General features: G+C 36.2%; 2 protein-coding genes and 1 pseudogene across 2 annotated transcripts; 1 reads left to right on the top strand and 2 right to left on the bottom strand.

Annotated features, from left to right (window-relative positions):
* Nucleotides 1-5,447: 5,447 nt before the first annotated feature.
* On the bottom strand, nucleotides 5,448-7,176 carry LOC121800995 (annotated as a pseudogene).
* Nucleotides 7,177-12,329: 5,153 nt separating this feature from the next.
* Nucleotides 12,330-14,934, top strand: LOC121743441 (GTP cyclohydrolase 1-like). The gene is made up of 2 exons (XM_042136756.1): nucleotides 12,330-12,917; nucleotides 13,607-14,934. The coding sequence occupies exons 1-2, from the start codon at nucleotides 12,740-12,742 to the stop codon at nucleotides 14,764-14,766; spliced, it is 1,338 nt and encodes a 445-aa protein (XP_041992690.1). The 5' UTR covers nucleotides 12,330-12,739; the 3' UTR covers nucleotides 14,767-14,934.
* Nucleotides 14,935-16,149: 1,215 nt separating this feature from the next.
* LOC121743433 lies at nucleotides 16,150-20,088 on the bottom strand. The gene is made up of 4 exons (XM_042136749.1): nucleotides 19,902-20,088; nucleotides 19,046-19,260; nucleotides 17,582-18,371; nucleotides 16,150-17,409 (listed from the first exon to the last, which is right to left on the bottom strand). Exons 2-4 carry the CDS (start codon nucleotides 19,220-19,222, stop codon nucleotides 16,631-16,633), a joined length of 1,746 nt encoding a protein of 581 aa, XP_041992683.1. The 5' UTR covers nucleotides 19,223-19,260; nucleotides 19,902-20,088; the 3' UTR covers nucleotides 16,150-16,630.
* Nucleotides 20,089-21,779: the final 1,691 nt, after the last annotated feature.

Raw genomic sequence — 21,779 nt, 5'->3', positions numbered from 1 at the left:
TTACCTCAAATGCTCTGTGACTCTGGGTGTACTTATCATGTTAGTCCTTACAAGGAGGTCTTCTCTGAGCTAAAATGTTACTAATACTTATGTGTCTATGGCTGATGATAAGAAATGTGAAATTCATGGTATTGGCACTGTGTGTTTAAAGTTTGACAATGGTTTTGTGCTCTGTCTGAAAAATGTGAGATATGTCCCTGATCTTTGCTACAATTTGATGTCTTGCACTGCTCTTGAAGCTGCTGGGATGGGGGGAAAATGGGGGGATGGTGGCATGAAAATTTACAGAGGATCTATGTGTCTCTTTAAGGCCAGCAAGAAATGTGGTTTATATGTCTGCAATGCAGTGCTTCTTTCATGTGAAAATGCCTATGCTAATGTGGTTAAAAGTAATAAAACAATGTTATGGCATGATAGACTAGGGCATATGAGTGAAAAAGGTTTGAACATCTTGAAGAAACATGCCATTTTATCTGAGTCTGATGTGGATAGTAGCTTACCTTTCTGTGATACATGTGTGCTGGGTAAACAGCACAGGGTCTCTTTTCCTTCTCCTGTGCATACTAATGTGAACAAGTGTGTTCTGGAATATTTGCACATGGATGTTTGGGGCCCTGCCTCAGTGTCTTCTCACTCTGGTTCTGTGTATTTTCTGTCTATTATTGATGATTTCTCTAGGAAAGTGTGATGTTTTCTCATGAAACATAAGTATGATGTCTTTGAGAAACTGAAAAACTGGAAAATCTTGATAGAAACTCAGACTAGTAAGAAGATTAAAGCTATCAGAACTGATAATGGCCTGGAATTCCGTAATAAACAGATTGATGACTTATGTGCTGCATATGGTATTAAAAGACATAGAACTGTTCCTTATACACCCCAACAAAATGGGGTGGCTGAAAGAATGAATAGGACCTTGCTTGAAAAAGTGAGATGTATGCTTAGTAAATCTAGTCTATCAAAGAAATTTTGGGGTGAAGCTTTGTTGACTGCTGCTTATTTTATCAATAGGTCTCCCTCTGTGCCTCTTAAGGGACAATGTCCTGAGTCTGTGTTTACTGGAAATACTATATCTCTTTCTCACCTAAGGGTATTTGGCTGTGCTGCTTTTGTGCATAACAAGACTGACAAACTTGAGCCTAGGTCTAGGAAAGGTGTTTTCCTTGGATATCCTGAGGGTGTTAAGGGTTATAGGGTCTGGATAAGGGATGAATCTGGGTTTAAGGTCATAATTAGCAGGGATGTGGTCTTCAATGAAGCTGAATTCCCTTGCTTAAAGTTGACTGCTGACCCAACTCCACAATATGTGGACAATGAACCTCTCAAGGAGGTGGAGTCCACAGAACCACTCACTGAAGTGGAGAATCAGGATGATACTCCAAGTGAGGTGGAGCTGCCTTTATGGAATACTTATCCAGTCTTTACACCTGATGAGACACCCAATGAGGGAAATCTCAATGATTTTGTTCCTCAAAATGTGGATATTGATGTGGATAACAATGATATGCATGCTAGTCCTTTAAGGAACAATTCTCCTGTCCAGAATATTATACAAAGTCCCTCTGGTGTGCAAAATGCTATTGATGATACTGATTTGAGCAATTATGTGTTAGCTAGAGATAGAGCTAGAAGACAGAATGTGTCAAAAGCTACTAGATTTGTTGGCTTGATTGATTGCTCTTATTAATTTGGCTTTTAATGTATATGAGTCTGATGAGGATAAACCCCAATCCTATAAGCAAGCAACTAAATCTAAGTTTTGGAATCAGTGGCATAAAGCTATGTTAGAGGAGATACACTCTCTTAAGATTAACCTTACCTGGATACTTGTTCCTTTGCCTCCTGGAGCATCTGTGGTGGATTGCAGGTGGTTATACAAACTGAAAAATGAGGTGGAGGGTCTTAGGTACAAGGCCAGACTAGTTGCAAAAGGGTTTACTCAACAAGAGGGGGTAGATTACACTGAAATCTTTGCTCCTGTTGTTAAATTCACTACAGTCAGATTAATGCTTGCCTTGTGTGCTCATTTTAATTGGGAATTAAAACGGATGAATGTCAAAACTGTTTTTTTGCATGGTGATTTAGATAAACCTATCTACATGAAACAGCCTGAAGACTTTGTTGATCCCAAATGTCTCAATCATGTGTGTTTACTAAAAAAGGCTTTGTATGGTTTGAAACAATCTCCTAGACAATGGAATATTAAGTTTAACAGTTGTATGCATAAGTTGGGTTTTGTGAGAAACACTTTTGATGCATGCTTGTATGTTAAGGACCTTAACTCTTCTGTGCATGTGTTCCTGTTGTTGTATGTTGATGACATGCTTATAATGGGACCTTGTTTGAAAACCATAAAGTCTGTCCACTCTGCTTTGAGTGAGAATTTTGAAATGAAGGATTTAGGTGATGCTCAGAAGATCTTAGGGATAAATATTTTCAGAGATAGAAAAGTTTCTACCCTTGTGTTGCATCAGGAACCTTATGTGTGCAAAATTCTTTAAAAATTTAACATGTTGGATTCAAAGCCTGTCTCTGTTCCTTTGGCTTCTCATTTTGTGTTGAGTAAAGATCAGTGTCCTCAAACCAAGTCTGATATTGATGCTATGAAAAGGGTTCCTTATGCTAATGCAATTGGTTCTGTGATGTATTTGATGGTAAGTACTAGGCCTGATATTGCCTATGCAGTTTCATGTCTTAGCAGATATATGTCAAATCCTGGATCTGTGCATTGGGAAGCTCTGAAATGGCTTCTGAGATATCTCAAACATACTGCAACATATGGATTGTGTTATTCTAAGTGTGAAAATGGTGTTTCCTTAACTGGTTTTGTGGATTCTAATTATGCAAATGACAGGGATAAGAGGAAGTCAACTACCTCCTATGTGTTTACTGTTTGCAGTTCTTGTATCAGTTGGAAGTCCCAATTGCAGCATATAGTGGCACTATCCACTACTGAGTCAGAGTACATTGCTATCACAGAAGCAATGAAAGAAGCAGTTTGGTTAAAGGGAGTTCTCTCTGAACTTAAATTTCTGAAGCTATCTCCATCTGTGTTTTCTGATTCTCAGTCTGCAATACAGTTATGCAAAAACCCTGTTTTTCATGATAGAACTAAACATATTGATGTAAGGTTCCATTACATTAGGGACATAGTAGAAAAAGGTGAAGTTTTTCTGCATAAGGTGCATACAGATAAAAACCCTGCTGATATGGGTACAAAACCTTTGCCTACTGAAAAACTTATTTTCTGCATTAAATTCTTGCATTTTGATCTAGGATAGTTGCATGTCCCGGGGATTAAAGACCTCAGTCTTGGTAAAGCTGGTATGTGAACTGAGGCAAGAAGTCCTCCTAGACTAACAGGTTTAAACCCTCTGGTGTCTGGAGGCAGCATGGTGATTCCCTAAATGCCAGTGAACCTTGTTTGTGTTCTTTGAGACTGAGGGGGGATTGCCTTATAGGCTGTGATGAGTTTCACTTTAGCCTATAGCACAGGCTGGTTTCTCAGAATGAAGTCCAAGGTGGAGTATGTTGAATAATTGGTGGACTCTCATGTTGGGCTGATTGTTTTGTAATGGCCCATGTGAAGTTGGATTGGGCTTGGCCCAAAAACTTATGCCTCTTACTCCAGATGCAGCCACGTGTACTCTCACCCGGATCAAGGTTCTTAGCCGTCGGATTGTGATGTGTGTTTGTTATGTGAGAGGTTAGTCTTTTGGCTTTCACTATTCCTAACTCTACACTCTCTCTCACTCTCTCGATGCTCTCAGAAACTCTCTTCTTCTCTCTTTCTGCTTCCTTCTCCGACGGTTTCTTTGTGACTTCTCACAGTTGGAAGTGTAGTAGACCTTGCAACAGTAGCAGAGAAGGCAACCACTTCGGTTGCTGAAGTATTGGTGAAACTAGGGTTTTGGTGTTTGAATGTTTCTGTGTGAGTTCGTTCTCAGAGGTGATAGATCTGGTTTTGTGGAGTCTGTTGACGCTGGAATCTGGAGTGTGAGGTTAATCACTAGTAGATTCAGTTGTGCTCCTTTGGATCTGAGCTCTTGAGAATAGGCCTGTGCTATCGGTGGGTGTCTGAGCCGAAGCATCGGTTTCTTCTGTGTTCTTTGCATATTTCTTGTGTTTGCTCGTGTTAGTGTGTTAGATCCGAGAGGATCTGTTCCTTGTGATACTGATACGGTTGTTGAGTGTGCAGGAAAAAGAAGCTCGAACTAGAAGAGGATCTTGATCTTGTGTAATAGATAGAACTCTATTCTGTATTCAAGTTTTTGTAAACATTGAATGTAAATCAGTCGCATGGTCAGAGTTTGACTGAGCTCTTTGATGAAGAACAAAGAGGTCTTGGTAATTTGTGAATTCGATCTATGTCTGATCCCTACAAATCTCGACGTCGGCCATGCCCAGGTACTTTTTTAAATTTAATTGCTGTTAAATTGACGATATATTTTGTGATTGTGCTTTTAATTGTGATCTCATTTGATTCTTATTTTCGGATTTCTTTTAACAGGAGATTGAAGAACACGAGGAGTGGAAAATGAGGTGGCAGTCTCAGCTTGATGAATTGAAGACCAATAATATTTCAAGAGAGAAACTGTCTTGGGGTGCAAGAATGCGTAGTCAAGTTTGATTTTTTTTTTCTTTTTTAGATGGATTGAATTATTATACTCTATTCAATTCATCCGTCATTAAATATGTTATTTCATTTTTATTCTTCTTGCCATCACATTCCTAACTCATTCTACTGACATTTTATTATAAAACTAATAATCTATCCATTTTCTAAAATAAAAAACTTTTGAAATAAAAAGAGTTTTACTGTAAAATTAATAAAATTAAAAAAAAGAAAAAAAATATGTTAAAAATGAGTCACATTAAAAAAAGTACTAATTCAGTGTTGAATGTCTTGGTTAATGCATTCTATCAACCAAAAATACTTCTCTTTTTTAATGTTTTATGGTGACTTGATAGTTCCAGTCTTAAATCATGTTTGCATTAATTTATAAATAATGAATCATATAGCTCAAAATATGTAGTACCAAATCCATGGTGAGGCATTTTCCTCTCCACAAACGGAATGCACAAAAATACAATCATAAACAAATTGGCTTAACTCCGTGACTCTCAGGCATAATGTTTAGGTTGAGTTGTAAGCCCAAATCCAAATGGGAAAAGAGGATCATAATGTGCATCTCCAACATTCATAGGCAATTGATCCACAGATTTGAACCAATTCCTTGCCAGTTTCCCACTGAATCCATAGTCACCAAACAACACATCAGCCACCCCTTGCCCTTCACTGCCCGGCAGCCACCAAAGCATCTATTTGGTTAACGTAGGGATCCATCGCAACAGGCCGTCCCGAGTCAACCACCACCACACATTTCATCGATCCACACACGTTCTTAATGGTGCTTGGACCAGGCTCTGCTATGGTTAGGTCTGTGCTATCCCCATGCATCTCCGCATAGGACAAGTGATTTTCTTACAGTTTCCCTTGCAAGCTCTCTATGTTCCTGGCTTCCAAGATGTTTTGCTAGGGAGGGATCAGCTAGGGGATCCTCAAACAGGCCCATGACGAACTTCACACTTAGTATTCTCCGGATAGCATCATCGATCCTAGTCATGGGGATCACGTTACTTTTCACAAGCGAAGTCAGATTGTTGATGAACTCAAGGAATTTATCAGGTATCATAAACTGCAAAAGATCAAGAAAAGTGTAAGCTGTGGTAGACTGTGTTTCAAATGGAGGTCTTCTTAGTTTCATTGTTTGGATGTAAAACTAACCATGTCGATTCCAGCAAGAACACCGGCTTGAACAGAATAAGTGTAGTTCTGGCGGGGTGGACTTGTGAGCATATCAATGCCCTCATAATCCGATATAACAAAGCCCTGCAATGAGCAATCAGAGTAGGTGATTAGAAATTGTTTCATCATGATTTTGGAGAAGTTGATTAAAGTTTGATATTTACCTCAAATTTTAGTATGTCCTTGAGGAAGCCAGTGATGAGATCGCGGTTAGCATGCATCTTTGTTCCATTCCAGCTCGAGAAAGAGATCATAATTGTGGCAACGCCTTTACTGATAGAATCATAGTAGGCAGGTATGTGGATACTAAACTGTTCTTTAGCGTCATCGACAGTGTTGCTTTGGTCTATTCCCCTCGTCGTTCCTCCATCTCCCACGAAATGCTTTGCACAAGCTGCAACTTTTTCCCTATGAAATGATCAAAGTTGGTCAGCTAATTTGCAAGATAAATAGTGAGAAGAAGGAAAGGAAACATACTTTCCAGCAACAAATGGAATGCCCCTTTTAGAGTCAGCTGGGAGGTCGCCTTGCAAACCGGGGATGATCTCGGTCATGCTCTGAACAATCGTGTGATCCTCGCTGTAGCTCTCGTATCCCGACAGACCTATTCTATTACAAAAGACCACACATCAAGAAACACGAAGAAACTGAATAGAAGCAGTGGAGAAGAGAGGGGGTTACAGCTATGCAGGGTGAGAAGGCATATTGAATTCCAGTGGCCCTCACTTCAAGTGCAGTAGCAGCTCCAATCCTCTTTATAAGCTGTGGATCCCTATTTATAGTTACCAATAATTAGTGATGTAATAAAGACTAAAATGATAATTATATAGATACAATCTTACACACAAATGCAAAGCCTTTTGAACTATCTATGTATATATATATGTATACCTGGTGGCACCAAGGCCAACATTGCGAGGAAAAATGGTAGCTTTATAGGCAGTGTTGTTGCCATGAACAGCATCAATTCCATAAATCATGAGGTATCCCAAGCCGCGTTGAAAGAGACGCCTTTTGAATATTATTCACCATTTCCATCCAATCCGCAGCAGAAGCGTTGGGCTTAGACACTTCCTCCACCACTCAACACACTCCCTGCACACCAAAATTCCTTTCAATGTTGCAATAAATGAGCCAAACAAAGATGGGAACTTGACAAAAAAAAAATGCACCATTATATTTATACCTATGAAATATTGCTTCATTACGTCGGGGGAGGCTACATTCCTTTCAAGTTGTATCATTTGTCCAATCTCCTCTTCAAGAGTCATTCTTTGCATCAAATCTTCGATTCTTACATTTAAAGGTTGTTTGGGGTCTTTGTATTTAAGGCATTCTGCTTCTGAAAACGTACTCATTTTGTTCATCCCCATAGCTGTTGTTGTATCCATTGAAACAAACAAGGGATCGAAACATTAGCATATAAAGTATAAACAGTACCTTAACGAAAATTGCTAGAAAAGAGCTGCACTTACAACATACAAGAATACAGTAGTTTACAGTGTGTGTGAGAGCTAAACTATCTTTCCAATGGAAGAAGCTATGCTTATATTTATAGTCTGGAAAGAAGAGCTGAAATACTACTAAAACTTTTATGGAGTATTTACAATATATTACACGTGACGACTATTACATAATTTATAATATATTACACGTGAGTAAATTTAAGTAATAGGAGCTAATTCTAGTAATAAATAAAAATAACCAAAATATCTTCAAATCTTATTAGAGTAATACAATTCAAAACGCTTACACGTAGTACATATTTCTATCCAATTCTTTTATGGATGATTTAGAATATAGGTTAAATTGCTGTAAAGTTATGAATTTTTAAAATAGTTTGATTTTTTTCGTAAATTTTAAAAGTTGTATGAAAAGTCATGAGCTTTATTGGACTGTGTAAATTTTTCATCCGACCCGATTTAATAGATTTTCGACACAAACTTATCCTACGTGGCGTGCCAGAGGCGTGACTTGGCAAATGACAAATTTATGGTTCAATTCGAATTGTGGAATTAACGCTACTTTTATGCTGAATTCGATTTGTATGTTTATGTTGATTTGTATGCGGAATTCGATTTGTCGATTCGATTTGTATGTTTTCATTTATGATACTTGTATGTTTGTGATAAGTCCGGAGTCAGAGATTGCAAAGATAGAAGAGAAACAATCAGATTTAGTGAAGTTGCCAAGTCATGCCTACGAGGCGTCACATAAGATAAGTTTGTGTCGGAAATCTATCGGGTCGGGTCGGATGAGAAATTTACACATTCCGGTAAAGTTCATGACTTTTCATGCAACATTTAAAATTCACGGAAAAAATCAAACTATTTTAAAAGTTCATGACTTTACAGGCAATTTACCATTTAATATATTAATTTACCCTTGAATATATTAAGTACATGTTACTATTAAAAATATATTGACTCCCTTCATTTCCTAAATATTGAAACTTTTGAAACGAGATTTTAATAGTTCATAAATATCCATTACAATATTACATTTGGCCATTACAGAGAAAGTTGACTCCAAGGTTAACGATGGTTCACTATGCATGCATAATAGTTCATTCCATCGCTATATGCACTGGCCGACACAATAAGCTCCTCTCAAATTTTGCTTATTTGGTTTTTGCTTGTAATTTTTTAAAAGTTTTCTAAAACATCTTCTTCAGCCCTCACGAATCTAATGGTTCTAAAGACAAAATTGTATGAGATTGAATTATAGGGAGGGGCTGAATTTGAGAAATTGTAAAAGAAGAGCAACAATGGCGGCTGTGATCGTGTGATTTGAGAAAGAAGAAGATGACGAATTATTAAATAATCAATTAATACTCTTTTATTTCTGAAAATTTGTCATTTATTTACATTTGTATTCGTTCCAAAAATTTATCACCTTTCACTTTTATTATTTTTGGTACCTTAAACCCTATGTCTTTTCACTAACTCATTTTCACCCACATTTTATTATAAAATTAATATATAAAAATATGACTCACATTTTATTAATATTTTCAACTCTTTTTTTATTACATTTTTTAAAATTCGTGTATAATTTAGCTAATAGCTATGAACTGAAAACGTATTTCTCCATTAATTGCATAATTTAATTCAATTAAACGTATATCCCCATTAGTTGCAAATTTAATCCAATAAAACTAACATAACATCAATACTTTCCCTATTCTAGGCATTCATATTCGGATATCCCCTCCCACCTTTTGGTTCTAATATAAAAGTAACTAATGGTCGGTTAAAAAGTTGTGAGCCATTTATTACTATTGATTAATTTATAATAAATGAAATTGAGCGAGACAATAAAGATGAATGCGAAAAGGATCATTCGAAAAAGAATACCGCTACTAGATATTCTATAAATACCAATTCTACTAATCAAAATTGTCATGACTATGGTGAAAAAAGTGTGTTGTTTGTGGTTATTCTCACGTGGTGATGTTGCCTCAAACGTGCTATTCAGGGCCGTCCCGACAAAATCAGAGGCCCTGTGCAAAAATCTAAAATGAGGCCTACCACTATAGAAAAAAAGACAATGCATTTTAAAGCTATATGATAATTAAAGAAATATACCATTTCGAACCTTGATTGCATAGTATTTACTTGAACAACATCATTCTTTTGGTGTTCTTTGAAATGAAATCTTCGACGATGTTCTCATATGCAATCTTCTCCAGCATCTCACTCTCGAGTGCGATTATGGCCAAATCATTCAGTCTATCTTGTGTCATTGTAGAACGCAAATATGAATACATATATATGGGCTGAAATATTTCAGAGGCCCCTGAAAATTGGGGGCCATGTGCGGTCGCACAGGCTGCACGGGCCAAGGGACGGGCCTGGTGCTATTGTTGTCATGAATCGAACTACTAAGATTTCACCTGCTATTGTTCATTTTCTTCAGGCGATATAACATGAGTATTGTAATTGTGTGACAAGAATTTTCAAACAACCGATACATTTTATTTTCTTTGATATGTTGGAGGGTGTATGTAAAAAGTAAATGGTGAGATCATTATGGTGGTCTTTGGGTGTGTAGATGGCCCTAATTGCTCGGTTGTAGTTCATCGTCGAGTTCAAGGAAGCTTGGATGGAGAAGGTAATAAGCAAATAATAACATTTTGTGATTAGTTATTTTATATATATAACGTCTTATTTGATATTTATTTTCATTTAAATTAAGATCCTAATTCTTTTTTTTGGACGATAAAAATATGGCATGTGGTAGTTCCAAATTCACACACTCTTTATTTTCTATTTTCTATTACATGTCACTGAATTTCCGATAAACTTTATTCTTTAGGTTCATCTTTTGATTAGATAGATTTGATTAATTATCATTATTTATGTAATTGAAGGAATTATATGCATTACGTGGATTGTGATGTTGGAGGTAATTGTTTAAGCATAAATTTTAAATCATTTCATGTAAGTATGAGATTTGTAGTTTATTTCGATAATTGATATTGAGCTGCCAATATTTTCTTTATTTTAATTATTAATCTAAAATTTAAAATAATACTATATCTTTTGAGATAGTGAAATTTGATGTCGAATCTCCAATTGATCGAGAATAAGGAGGAAATGAGATGGATACGTAAGCTGCAGCAGAAGTATATTCCAGAAGAAATTAACATCTGAGTGAAGAAGAAGATTTGACAATGTGTTTATGTTTAGTTAATATTTTATTTATTTATTTAATTTGTAACTATTTTTAGTCTTGGGTTTTGAGTTTTAAGTGTTGGGCTTGAATTTGGAAATAATTTTCATGCACAATTATTATAAGCAATATATCTTTTATTTCGTGAGAGAGATTGTGTGAATGTTTTGAAATTTTTAATTTGTATATCTAGGAGGTTGATGCAAATAAGTTTTCCAAACCTTATGAATGAATATATTGTTATCATATAGTAAATTTTTTTATGCCGCATACTTATATTTATTGACTCTTTAGTATTGATTATTATCTTTAATTTTTTATGTGTATGGAACTGAAGCATTTATGTTGTCTATTAATACAATATAAAATTATGATTGTTGCTTTGTGGTAGACATTAATACAATATAAAATTATGATTGTTGTTTTGTGATAGCGAATAAAATGATCATTTAAATTGTTTTACACATCTGTGATTTTTAAAGCACTTTGGTGATTTATAAAGTTGTTTAATTATATGTTTTGGGGTTGTTCATTTAAATTGTTTTACACATCTGTGATTTTTTAACCATGAGATCATATAATTGTATCTGGTTTTATGTAATTAGTTCAAAATATGATATTACTATGATGAAATTAAATCGATTTGTGCATCGCACGGGCGTGATACTAGTGTTAATAATGGTTCACTATATATGCAAAATGATCTATTATACATCCAATACAATTCACTGAATCTAAAAAAAATTTAATAATCGTGGCTTTAAAAGGATATATTTTTTTTACATAATTGACATTCAAAATTAACCAAATCTATGACTTAAAAATATGTAAAATCCTAGTTTATCAACCCCTCAAACTTAAAAATATGTAAAATCCTAGTTTATCAACCCCTCAAACTTAACTATTTGTTTATTCTTAAATAAAATAGGAGAGAAACTAAATAAGAAACACGGATATTAAGAACTAGACTACCTTGTTTCTTCATAAACATGAATAAATTAATTGAGCATAACAGAATACAAATAAAATCAAGTAAGGTTATTAGTGCACTTTCATTACTAGCTCGTTGATCACCTTGAAAATATGCACTCACAATCACAAGTGTTTTGAAGTATGTTTATCACCTACTCTCCAAAAAAAGTAAACACTCACGGTCAAAATGTATAAAGTACTCCCTCCGTCCCAAGGAAGATGACATGAGAATTTATGCAACTTTAATTTGTATGTAAAGTAGAGATAATAAAGTAAAAGAGAAGGAATAAAGTAGAGTGAAAATACGTTTCTATTTTTAGTAACGAGTCATCTTAGTTGAAACAAACAAAAAATGAAAGTGGATCATCTTCAGTGGGACGGATAAAATAATAAATAGATGCTCTCGGATCATTCATCATATAAAATTTGTCGCTCAAAATCTAATCTCTCATTATAATTCATATAAAATTTGTCGCTCAAAATCTAATCTCTCATTTATTATAATGGTAACTCTTTAATAGATGAAATTTAACTAAAAAGTGATTATAATCCTAAAGCAACAGTTTAGCACCAATTAACTTCTTGATATAAACTCTCTAGACTTCGTCTACTAATTACCCGTTTTATTTTTTTTTTATTTTTATTTTTATTTTTATTTTTATTTTTATTTTTATTTTTATTTTTATTTTTATTTTTATTTTGATTTTTGATTTTTGATTTTTGATTTTTGATTTTTGATTTTTGATTTTTGATTTTGAGCGCAAGTGTACCACTTCAACAACCCAACCCACATCCAGCGGTGGTGGTACAAAGCAACGTCACCATCAAATCTATGAAACCTTTTCATTTTCGGAGAAAAGGGTAAAACAGGACACTCTCTACGCCCACATTCCAACGCTTAACCGCAACCCTACAAATTTTTTTGTTATTTCCTTCTAAATATATACACACAACACACACAGTGCTTTCAACAATTCGCAAGCACATATCCCTGATCCCTCATCACCAATTCACCATCACCTCTTCTTCATCCCCTCTCTTTCTGTAGGTGGGTTTTTTGTTTGACCGTTTTCTTCTGTAATTCTCTCTACCTTTTCTCGGATTTGCTTCATTTAGGAGGACCCATTTCTGTTTTGGTCACTGTTCTGATCTGGGGTGCGCTAAAGTTTGAATTTTGTTGCTCAAAAGCTGCATCTTTGGGTTGAATCTGAACTGCTATTGGTTGAATCTCGAGTTTTGAGGTGGGTTTGGGTTATTTGTTGTCGTATTCGTTTTTAACTGTCAATGGGCGTTTTAGATGAATGTTACAACGTGGGAATAGAGAATGGAGTGAGTGTTGGGTCCGTGGCCATTGAGGATGCTGTGAGAGTGTTGTTGCTGGGCTTGGGTGAGGATATCAACCGCGAAGGTCTTCGTAAGACGCCTCTTCGTGTGGCCAAGGCCCTCAGAGATGGGACTCGAGGTCAATCTTCATTGCACTTTTGCATCTATTGTTTTCTACTAACAGTTTTTAACGTTTTCTTTGGATTCTGGTATTTAGACTAGTTTCCTTTTGGAATTTGTATTTTTCTCTGTAACTGTGGAAAATTGGAAGAACTGGATTTTGATGTAGAAAGATGAGCTTTGATACTATTTTACTAGTAGTTGGCACTTGGCAGCATGTGTTTTGCACAAGAGGTGTTGGTGGGAGTAGAACTCATATTTTTTGAGTAATGGAGTCACTAAGGTTAATTGTAATAGTATAGGAGATTGTAATAAGATTATTGATTCTAGGATAAAATTCAAGCTGAATTTGATTCAAGTATATTTATGTGTGGCTAATTACAGACCCCTGGTCATATCTTGGCTTGGATGTGATCCATCAAGTTAATTTTCCTTGGAAATCTAATTGAGAAACAATAATCACAATACACACTGTTTGTTTGATCTAAGGTTGCTTTTATATTGAATTTCTGCAGCCCTGATTGTCTCCAGCTGATTTTGGATCATGTTGTCTTGTTTGATGCACATCTCTTAGACTTTTGTTCAGTTGATGGAGTTGATCTTGAAAACTCATTTTGAAGATGTGACCGTTGTTATTGGATTCAAACACAATCTATCGTGTATGTATCTTGTTTTTAACACAATCCTCGCTTTCTGATTCATGTCCAGGCTATCATCAGAATGTGAAGGACATTGTCAGCGGTGCTTTATTTCCTGAGTCTGGGTTGGAAAGCTGTGTTGGTTCTGCTGGCGGAGCAGGCGGGCTTGTCATTGTACGGGATCTTGATCTCTTCTCGTATTGTGAGTCTTGCTTGCTTCCGTTCCAGGTCAAGTGCCATGTTGGTTACATCCCATCTGGCCAGCGTGTTGTGGGGTTGAGCAAGCTTTCTCGGGTTGCTGAAGTCTTTGCCAAGCGCTTACAAGATCCACAGCGACTGGCCAATGAAATCTGCGCAGCTCTGCAGCACAGTATCAGGCCAACCGGCGTTGCTGTCGTTCTCCAGTGCTCCCACATCCATTTCCCAAACTTCCAGACCGCCCTCTTCGACCCGAATCACCAAGGATGTGTGAAGTTATCAGTTATGTCAGGATCAGGAGCGTTTGACGATGAGAAGGCCAGTATCTGGACCGATTTCCTTGGCCTTCTCAGATTCAGAGGCCTAACTGCAGAGGACGCCCATTCCAGAGGCTCGCTCGACAAATCCTGGTGCCCTTCTCGAACCATCTGCAAGATGGCTGCATCAGACCCGTCTCTGCTCGCCGCAGTTTCCTCGATCCTCTATGCCCTGGGCGAGGACCCGTTGAGGGAGGATCTGGTGGACACCCCGGCTCGATTCGTCAACTGGCTTATGAACTTCAAGAACTCAAATGTAGACATGAAGCTCAATGGGTTCGTACGAGGTAGCAAGAGGGAAACGTCTCTAACACCACCCAGAGATTTCAGCCACATCTGCTCCGAGCTGAACCTGCCGTTCTGGTCACAATGCGAGCACCATCTGCTCCCATTCCACGGCGTTGTGCACATAGGCTATTACAGCTCGAGCCGTGTCATCAGCAACGTAGGGAAATCGCTTCTGCAGTCAGTGGTGCAGTTCTATGGGTTCAAACTGCAGGTGCAGGAGAGGCTAACCAGACAGGTGGCCGAGGTAGCTTCTTCGATCTTAGGCGAAGACGTGATCGTGGTCGTTGAAGCTAGTCATACTTGTATGATATCTCGAGGGATCGAGAAGCTAGGAAGCAGCACTGCCACCATTGCTGTACTTGGTCGATTCTCCACTGATCCAACAGCGAGGGCCAAATTTTTGCAGATAATTCCGAGTTCAGCTTGATGGTGTCCTTGATTTGCATTAGGAAAGAGTTTTTAGTCTATATACCATTTTTCCATTTTTCTTGAGAGCAGTTCTCCCTCTCTCTAAGCAACTCCCAGCCTGTAGCAAGAATTTGCCTCTAAATGTTTTTTGACATACCTCTAGTTAATGAAATTTTTGTTTTTCTTATCTACTCATAAATCAATTTTATTGAAATTACATACAAAAATTAAAAATTAATAAAATCTGAAAAAAGTGAGTGACTCTGTAAGTAATCAATTTTTATTCAAAGAATTTGAATAGTGCTCGGGGAGTGATAATTGCTTACTAATTTAGCCATCAAACATTAAGACCAAATCTTAACTACTTAATTAGGAGATCTAGTAGTTGAAATAATGTCAAATGAATTATATTTTAAATTAAAAAAATTATTAAATAAACTTAAAGGGTATTAATGTCAATTCTCTAATCCAAATCATCTTTAAACTTTAAATTTACGTAACTCTCTAGATTTAAATTATTTTTTCGCAAAAAATATATCAAATTAAATATAATTTTATAAGGATTCAACGAGATCTCAATTGCATATGTTCCGACGATGTTCGGGTGACGAAATTTGATAAATTATATTTCAATTTTCGTACATGTTGATAAGCAGATTTTATCAACAAATGCAAAAAAAATCTTAATATAGTGTATGCAAAATCTCAATATAATGTAAGTAAAATATCAATAAAACTGTGGTGATGTTTTCTTGTACTTGTGTTGATATTCTCATGTCATATTGTTAATATTCTCATGCCATATTGTTAATATTTGTAACACACTATGTTGATATATAAAAACACCTACGAGAATTATCATATGATAACATAATGACGATATTATCCTTTTGTTGATATTTTGTCAACTATATATTGAAAATTGTGAGCTTCAATCTCATCCACTCATTTTAAAATCTAAGGGTGTAGATTTAGTCTTAGTTTTTGATTATGGTGTTATAAGCTTCAAAATCTAAGGGTGTAGATTTAATCTTAGTTTTGGATTATTGTGTTATAAGCATTAGAAGAGGACCCGTGCTTGGGGATATTTTAACTAATCAATTTTTCAGTGCTCAAATATTTTAAGCAGTGCCCAGGACCGAGGATGTTATTAGAAGTAATATTTTGATTAGCAAATTTCTACTTCCAGTTTATTGTGATTTATTACTTATTCTTTTTTAGTTTAATTAGTAAGTAACATGCAACAGTTGTATTTTCTTTATCCATTTTAACGATTTAATTTCGGTGTGTCAGGAATATTGCTATAATTATTTTCTTATCTTCATTATTCATCAATGATTTTCTATACTAATATTTATTTTATTTCCGGTAGTGATTTGCCAAGAGTGGGGCAACGGGAAACTTTGAAAATCAAGGCTAAAACCTATTAGCACAATAATGTACAAGCGATCATCACATAGCTGTGTTCTAACCATATTGATAAATTACATGTATTATGTATTGGCCCTACTAATTACCGGCGGCCTGCGGAGGTAGCTCCAGTTTCCTCACAGTCCAGTTGGCACTGATCTTCGCTTCAACTCCACCACTGCTTCCATCGATAGCTCCTCTTAACCCGCTTCCGCCAATAATTAACAGCAAATAGAGCTCATCCCATAACCAAGATTCAAGAACATGAGAGTTTAGAAATGGCCACTTGGATATCTGTCTATGCAGATGTAGCATGTCAGAAATGGCAACACTGCTTGCCGTCTTCACCTAAAATTATCAGTTAACAGCGCAGCAGAAACCACGAACGCAACTCTACCCAAAACCCGATGCAGTGCAGATGCTCTCTTTGACAATTTGAGGTGATCAAAAGAAGCAAATCTTCTTGATCCCATCTAGTAAGGAATGACATATGGCAACGCGGTCACATCTGAAGACTTCAAATGTATGGCTTCTGACCAGACATATTTCGTCTCCGGGGATGCTAATTTGGGCCTCTTTGTTTCTGAATCTTGGCGGTCAAACAGCCATTCTTGATTATCGCTTTGTGGCCATTCTACCTCAGGAACAGTAAGTATCTGGCTCAAGTACTTCACATCAGGGTGAGGAGGCTTCGTGTTGGTGGTGGTGGTGACCTTCAGCTTTCTTGATGAATAGTGTTTCTTACCTTCTAAAGAACCACTAATCCTTGAATCATTTGTATGCATCCTCATATGGTTAGCATCTAGCGCTTGCACAGCCATTTTTCCTCCCATCTCCACGTGTGGGTGTGAGGATGGAACTTTTTGGTCAAAACTGCTATTGATCTGCTTGGCCATTGCAACATTCTTGCTAGTCTGGCATGGTTCCATCTTTCTTTGAATACGGACAATGTGAGGGGAGATAACGCCATTACTCACAACATGAGAATCAATATGAACCCTACCATTCTCTGTTTTTCTGTTATCTGCTGAGGTCTGGCAAGGTCCAATATTCCTTACGTTATCAATCACTGATTGAGGGGATGAAAGCTTGCCATTCACCTTATTCTCATCTGTAATAACAGCTCTTTTACCCACCACTCCTATATTATTAGTATTTCGACAAGGACGAATACCAGTTCCGGTTTGATCAACTTGATCAGACGCAATGGTATGCCTGGAAATATTATTGAGTCGAACTCCACTGTCTTTGGCTAAGAGAGCATAAAAAGTATTAGGTAAAAGCACAACAAACATCCTATAGAAAGAAACTCACACAAGAATATTTATGTAAAGCAATTCAGGAAAGTTATTTTCGTACCTATCAATCACTGCAAAAACACAAAGAAAGAGTCTTTCGCATGTCCAAAAGAAGAAAGAACTCACCATGTAAGAAGCCATTCAACTCCTTCAGTTTTGGAAGCTTTCCCTGGCAGTCATTGTTCTCCTTCAGAAGATCTGAGGGAATTTTGGAGTGAAAATCTAGAAGATTAACATTACTTGTATTTTGCTTGACCTCGCAATTCCTAAACCCAGTTAACTCTCTTTTATTCTCCTCTTTCCCTTTCTTGTCCTCTGCTTTCACATTCTTATTTTGATCTGCATTCATGCTAGTACCCCCTTCACCTGTGCCAATCCTGTATTCGTATCCATTTCTTTCCTTTCCCTCCTCAATCTTAATTTGATTTTCTCCATAACTATTCCTGCCATTTCCCAAACTCCTTGAATCAACTTGGAAACTTTGACAATTAGCCGTTCTGCTGCGATCTCTGAGATCTTTAATACCCAACCTGCCATCATCATTCTCTTGCACCTTATCCGACAAGTTGGTCTTTTGCCTTTCCAAAATTGTGACTTTCTGAACCGTTTGGACACCCATTGATCCGTCATTTTTAACGCGATTTCCCAATTCGACGGCAGTTCTCTCGTCCTGAATTCTATCCGTTGGTTCACTATATGGGACAGGCTTAAGATCATTTTGGCTCTCCAAGGGACCTACTTTCTTTTCTATATCTTTATTCTTATCCTTTTTGTCTCTATCTTTCTCCCGCTTTCGTTTCTTATCCCTCTTGTCTCTGTGTTTCTCTCCGCCTCTCTCCTTTTTCTTTCTTTCACTTTTTTCTTTCTTATCATTCTTCTCCCTTTTATCCTTGTGCTTCTTGTGCTTTTCTTTCTCCTGTGAGGATTTACGTGATAGCACTTTAGAGAAAACAACAAGTAACTTATAATGAAACAAGAACTGAAGTTGAAAGGCGATTTTTATATAACTATAAGCAAGGAGTCCAATGATTTCTAACTAAATCATTCTATATATTTTACTGTTTTAAGAGAAGCTGGAAAAAAAATCCTAAGATATAAGAAAAATTGATGAAATATTTCAATAAGGTCTAACACATTCCGCAAAACATCTAACCGTTATGTTTCATGGAACTTTCAACAGACCGAGACCAAATATATATATACACAGGACAGACAGATAGCGAAACATAAGGACGTAGGGAATCCCCAAACCGAGATTTTACTTATTTCCGAATTAACTTGTATCTTTTTAGTTAGCTATAGTTGGCATCTTAAATGCTTCACCATAAATAATCCCAACTATGATCCCTAATTTCCTCAAACCATAAAAGTTCATAGCTGTCTAATCTATTCCACTGAGCTGTGAATAAATAATGCAAACTAGCTTACTCTAGATTCAATGGTAACAACACTATGCCAAGACCCTCACATTGTTTCAAAAGAAACTTCAATCACCGCATCTCAACAAAGCAACACCATTCAAAAGTTGAAATCCAAATATATTGTTCAACATAGAGCTACTTGATCAGATCATCCACACAAACTACAAACCTTTATGATCGCATCCACATCATCGGGTCCACCCTTCAACTCATATCCAGGCGGCGGAAAGGGAAAACAGCGAGACATTGCAATTGACGAAAACAGCAAGTAAAGATTTCCTATTTTCTGGCCAGAACTTGCCAATGCAGGAGCCGACCAGATAGAACTATGCTGCCGAAGAACCATGTCCTTAAACTCATTTCTAGTGTCCCGGCACTCTCTCACTGCAAAACATCCAAAATTCAGCAACAGATATTGCTGGACAACGAAACAAGACTGCAGAGATACTTAAAATAACCATTATGATCAACTGATTTCAACCCCAATAACAATGCCAGTTTACATAAGATCACCTGACAAAATTTCCCAAACTTCAACCAACTATAGCATAACATAAATGCATCAGAAACCTTCCAATGACGCAAAACTCTATCAATTACGCCATAACTATCCAAAACCACAAATAACAAAAACGTTGTAGCATCAAAATGTAGACTCTTCAATTCCAACCCTAGAATTCCATCTCAATCAATAATTATTTTGCGAATTTTAGTCGTACGTGTGTTGACATTCACCTTGACATATTTGGGAACGATAATCAGGCACTAAATGCAGATCAAATCAGTCCATATAGAAAAAAAAAATACTAATCTAAAAGTTGAACAAACTGATTGAAAAAGAAGACAGGACAGCTCATGATCGGCTGTACATCTGTACAAAAAAGGTGACGATTAGCCACATTGAAAACTAGAAATATGAATCGAGAAAGCTAGTTCAGAGAGTCGGTTTAAACTTGTGTTAAAAAAAAGAGAGAGAAGATGATAGAAGAAGAGAAATCAGAGGAAGGAATTCTCTCATCCCATACCTATCGTTCTCTGCGAAATTGTTTGTGTATAAACAAATAAGCATAACAAATATGTTGTGATTTCTGCTACTAAGTGTGTTCAGTTGGTGATCCTGGGAGAATTTTCAATTTTTAATCTTTTTTTTTTCCGTTTTTCTGAGAAGGGGCAGCCTCTGAGGAAACCCCAAAGAGAGAAGAGAAAAGGATGAGGGGAGGCTTGTATTTATAGAATGATGTGAGAGAGAGAGGCGTGAGAGAGAAACGTGTTTTGAGGTGTATAAATGGAATAAACAATTTAGCCTCTCGCTTTCAATTTCAGCTGATCTAATTGATGGAGTTCTTTCTCCACTTAATTTATTAATTACAAAAATACATTCGTAATGAAACGAAGGAAGGATAAGATTACATTAATATATTTAATATTTTTATTTGAGTACAGATTACAAAATTATTTTTAATAAATTTATACAAATGCGAATAATTATAGATTTATTTTCCTTGCATACAAATATTATACGTATCTGCACTCAAATTTTATTCAAGTGCGAATTAAAACTATAGTAAATTATATTTTTGTCGGATTAGTTCTGGTATGAGAACAACGGTTGTGGTCATTACATACATCACATGTAACATTATTGTCTTATAATTAATCGGGACGAATAATAATGTAGTCTTGTAGTATTGATGATGTATATAGTTGATTTAAAAATAAATTACATGATCAAAACATTTATTGTGGCACCGTATATTACTTTAGATGCAAATATGAGTTATAACGATTCTACATCATTCCTCGGTAATGCGCAATTTTCTTTAGATCGTTTATAACATAACACGAATCCTATGAGAATGAGCTACACCCGTAATAATTAAATTATGATTTATCTTATACTTTTTTTATAATTTGAATGAAAAATCATCGGGTTTTAAATTTTTATAATTATCTTATATGATATGGGCATGTATTGACTTAGGCAGCGTTCGGTTGGGTATATTAGATTAAATTGTGTCTCACCAAATCACTAACTCGATGTTCGGTTGCCGCAATCCAAATTAATCTTAGCCTGCAAGGCCCGTGTCAAGCCCATCTCAATGGTGGCATTTTCAGTGTTTAAGGCAGACAACTTTTATCGCACCACTAACCCTCCGATTAATTAATCTCTCTCTTAGTTGTTGTCATCAATTAAAACATAAAAACTGGTTAATTTAGTAATCACCTGATTCATTCACAAGAATCAATAGTCAAAGCCCATCTTGAGCTATCCCATACTATGTCTCATGACTATTTAATCTAACCAACCGAACAAGTACTTAGTGAATCATTTACCCATTTAGTGGAAGCTAACCCTAATTCCATCCAGAAAATCGCGTATCGGTCCACATCTTGGAGTGTGATTTTATTCATCATCAAATTTATGGGTTCACGTTTGCTCGTGCTTTTGAGTTGTTGGGATAGCACGCGACACTTGGTGGTTCAACATATGAGACAAAGAGTTGAAATTACGAAGACGAGGAGCTTGACATTATGAAGATGAGAGAGGTCAAAACTATCCAACGGCAAAAATCAAGAAGAAGAAGAAGAAGAAGAAGAAATAAACTACGAGGAAGAATTCGGAAATTTGTACTTCGAAGTAGTAATTGGATTGCAAAATTTCAATGAAGGAAGAAAGGGAAATGCGTAAGTGAAGGATTGTTGCCCTAATCTGTTTACTTATATGGATTTGCGGACTAAAATGTCGTTTCTAGATAAACTATACGAAGTCGTTATTCCAGTGCCCATTTATCCCACGTAAATAAATCATGTTACTACATTATCGCAGGTTTTAACATTATAAAAACGCAGGAGTATAATATAATTGCAAAATTCTAAAACTTGGTGATTTATCATTCCAGTTT

Source organism: Salvia splendens, chromosome 1 (genome assembly GCF_004379255.2).
Source record: "Salvia splendens isolate huo1 chromosome 1, SspV2, whole genome shotgun sequence".
In the NCBI taxonomy this organism is placed as follows: Eukaryota; Viridiplantae; Streptophyta; class Magnoliopsida; order Lamiales; family Lamiaceae; genus Salvia; species Salvia splendens.
This window is presented reverse-complemented; position numbering and strand designations above follow the sequence as displayed.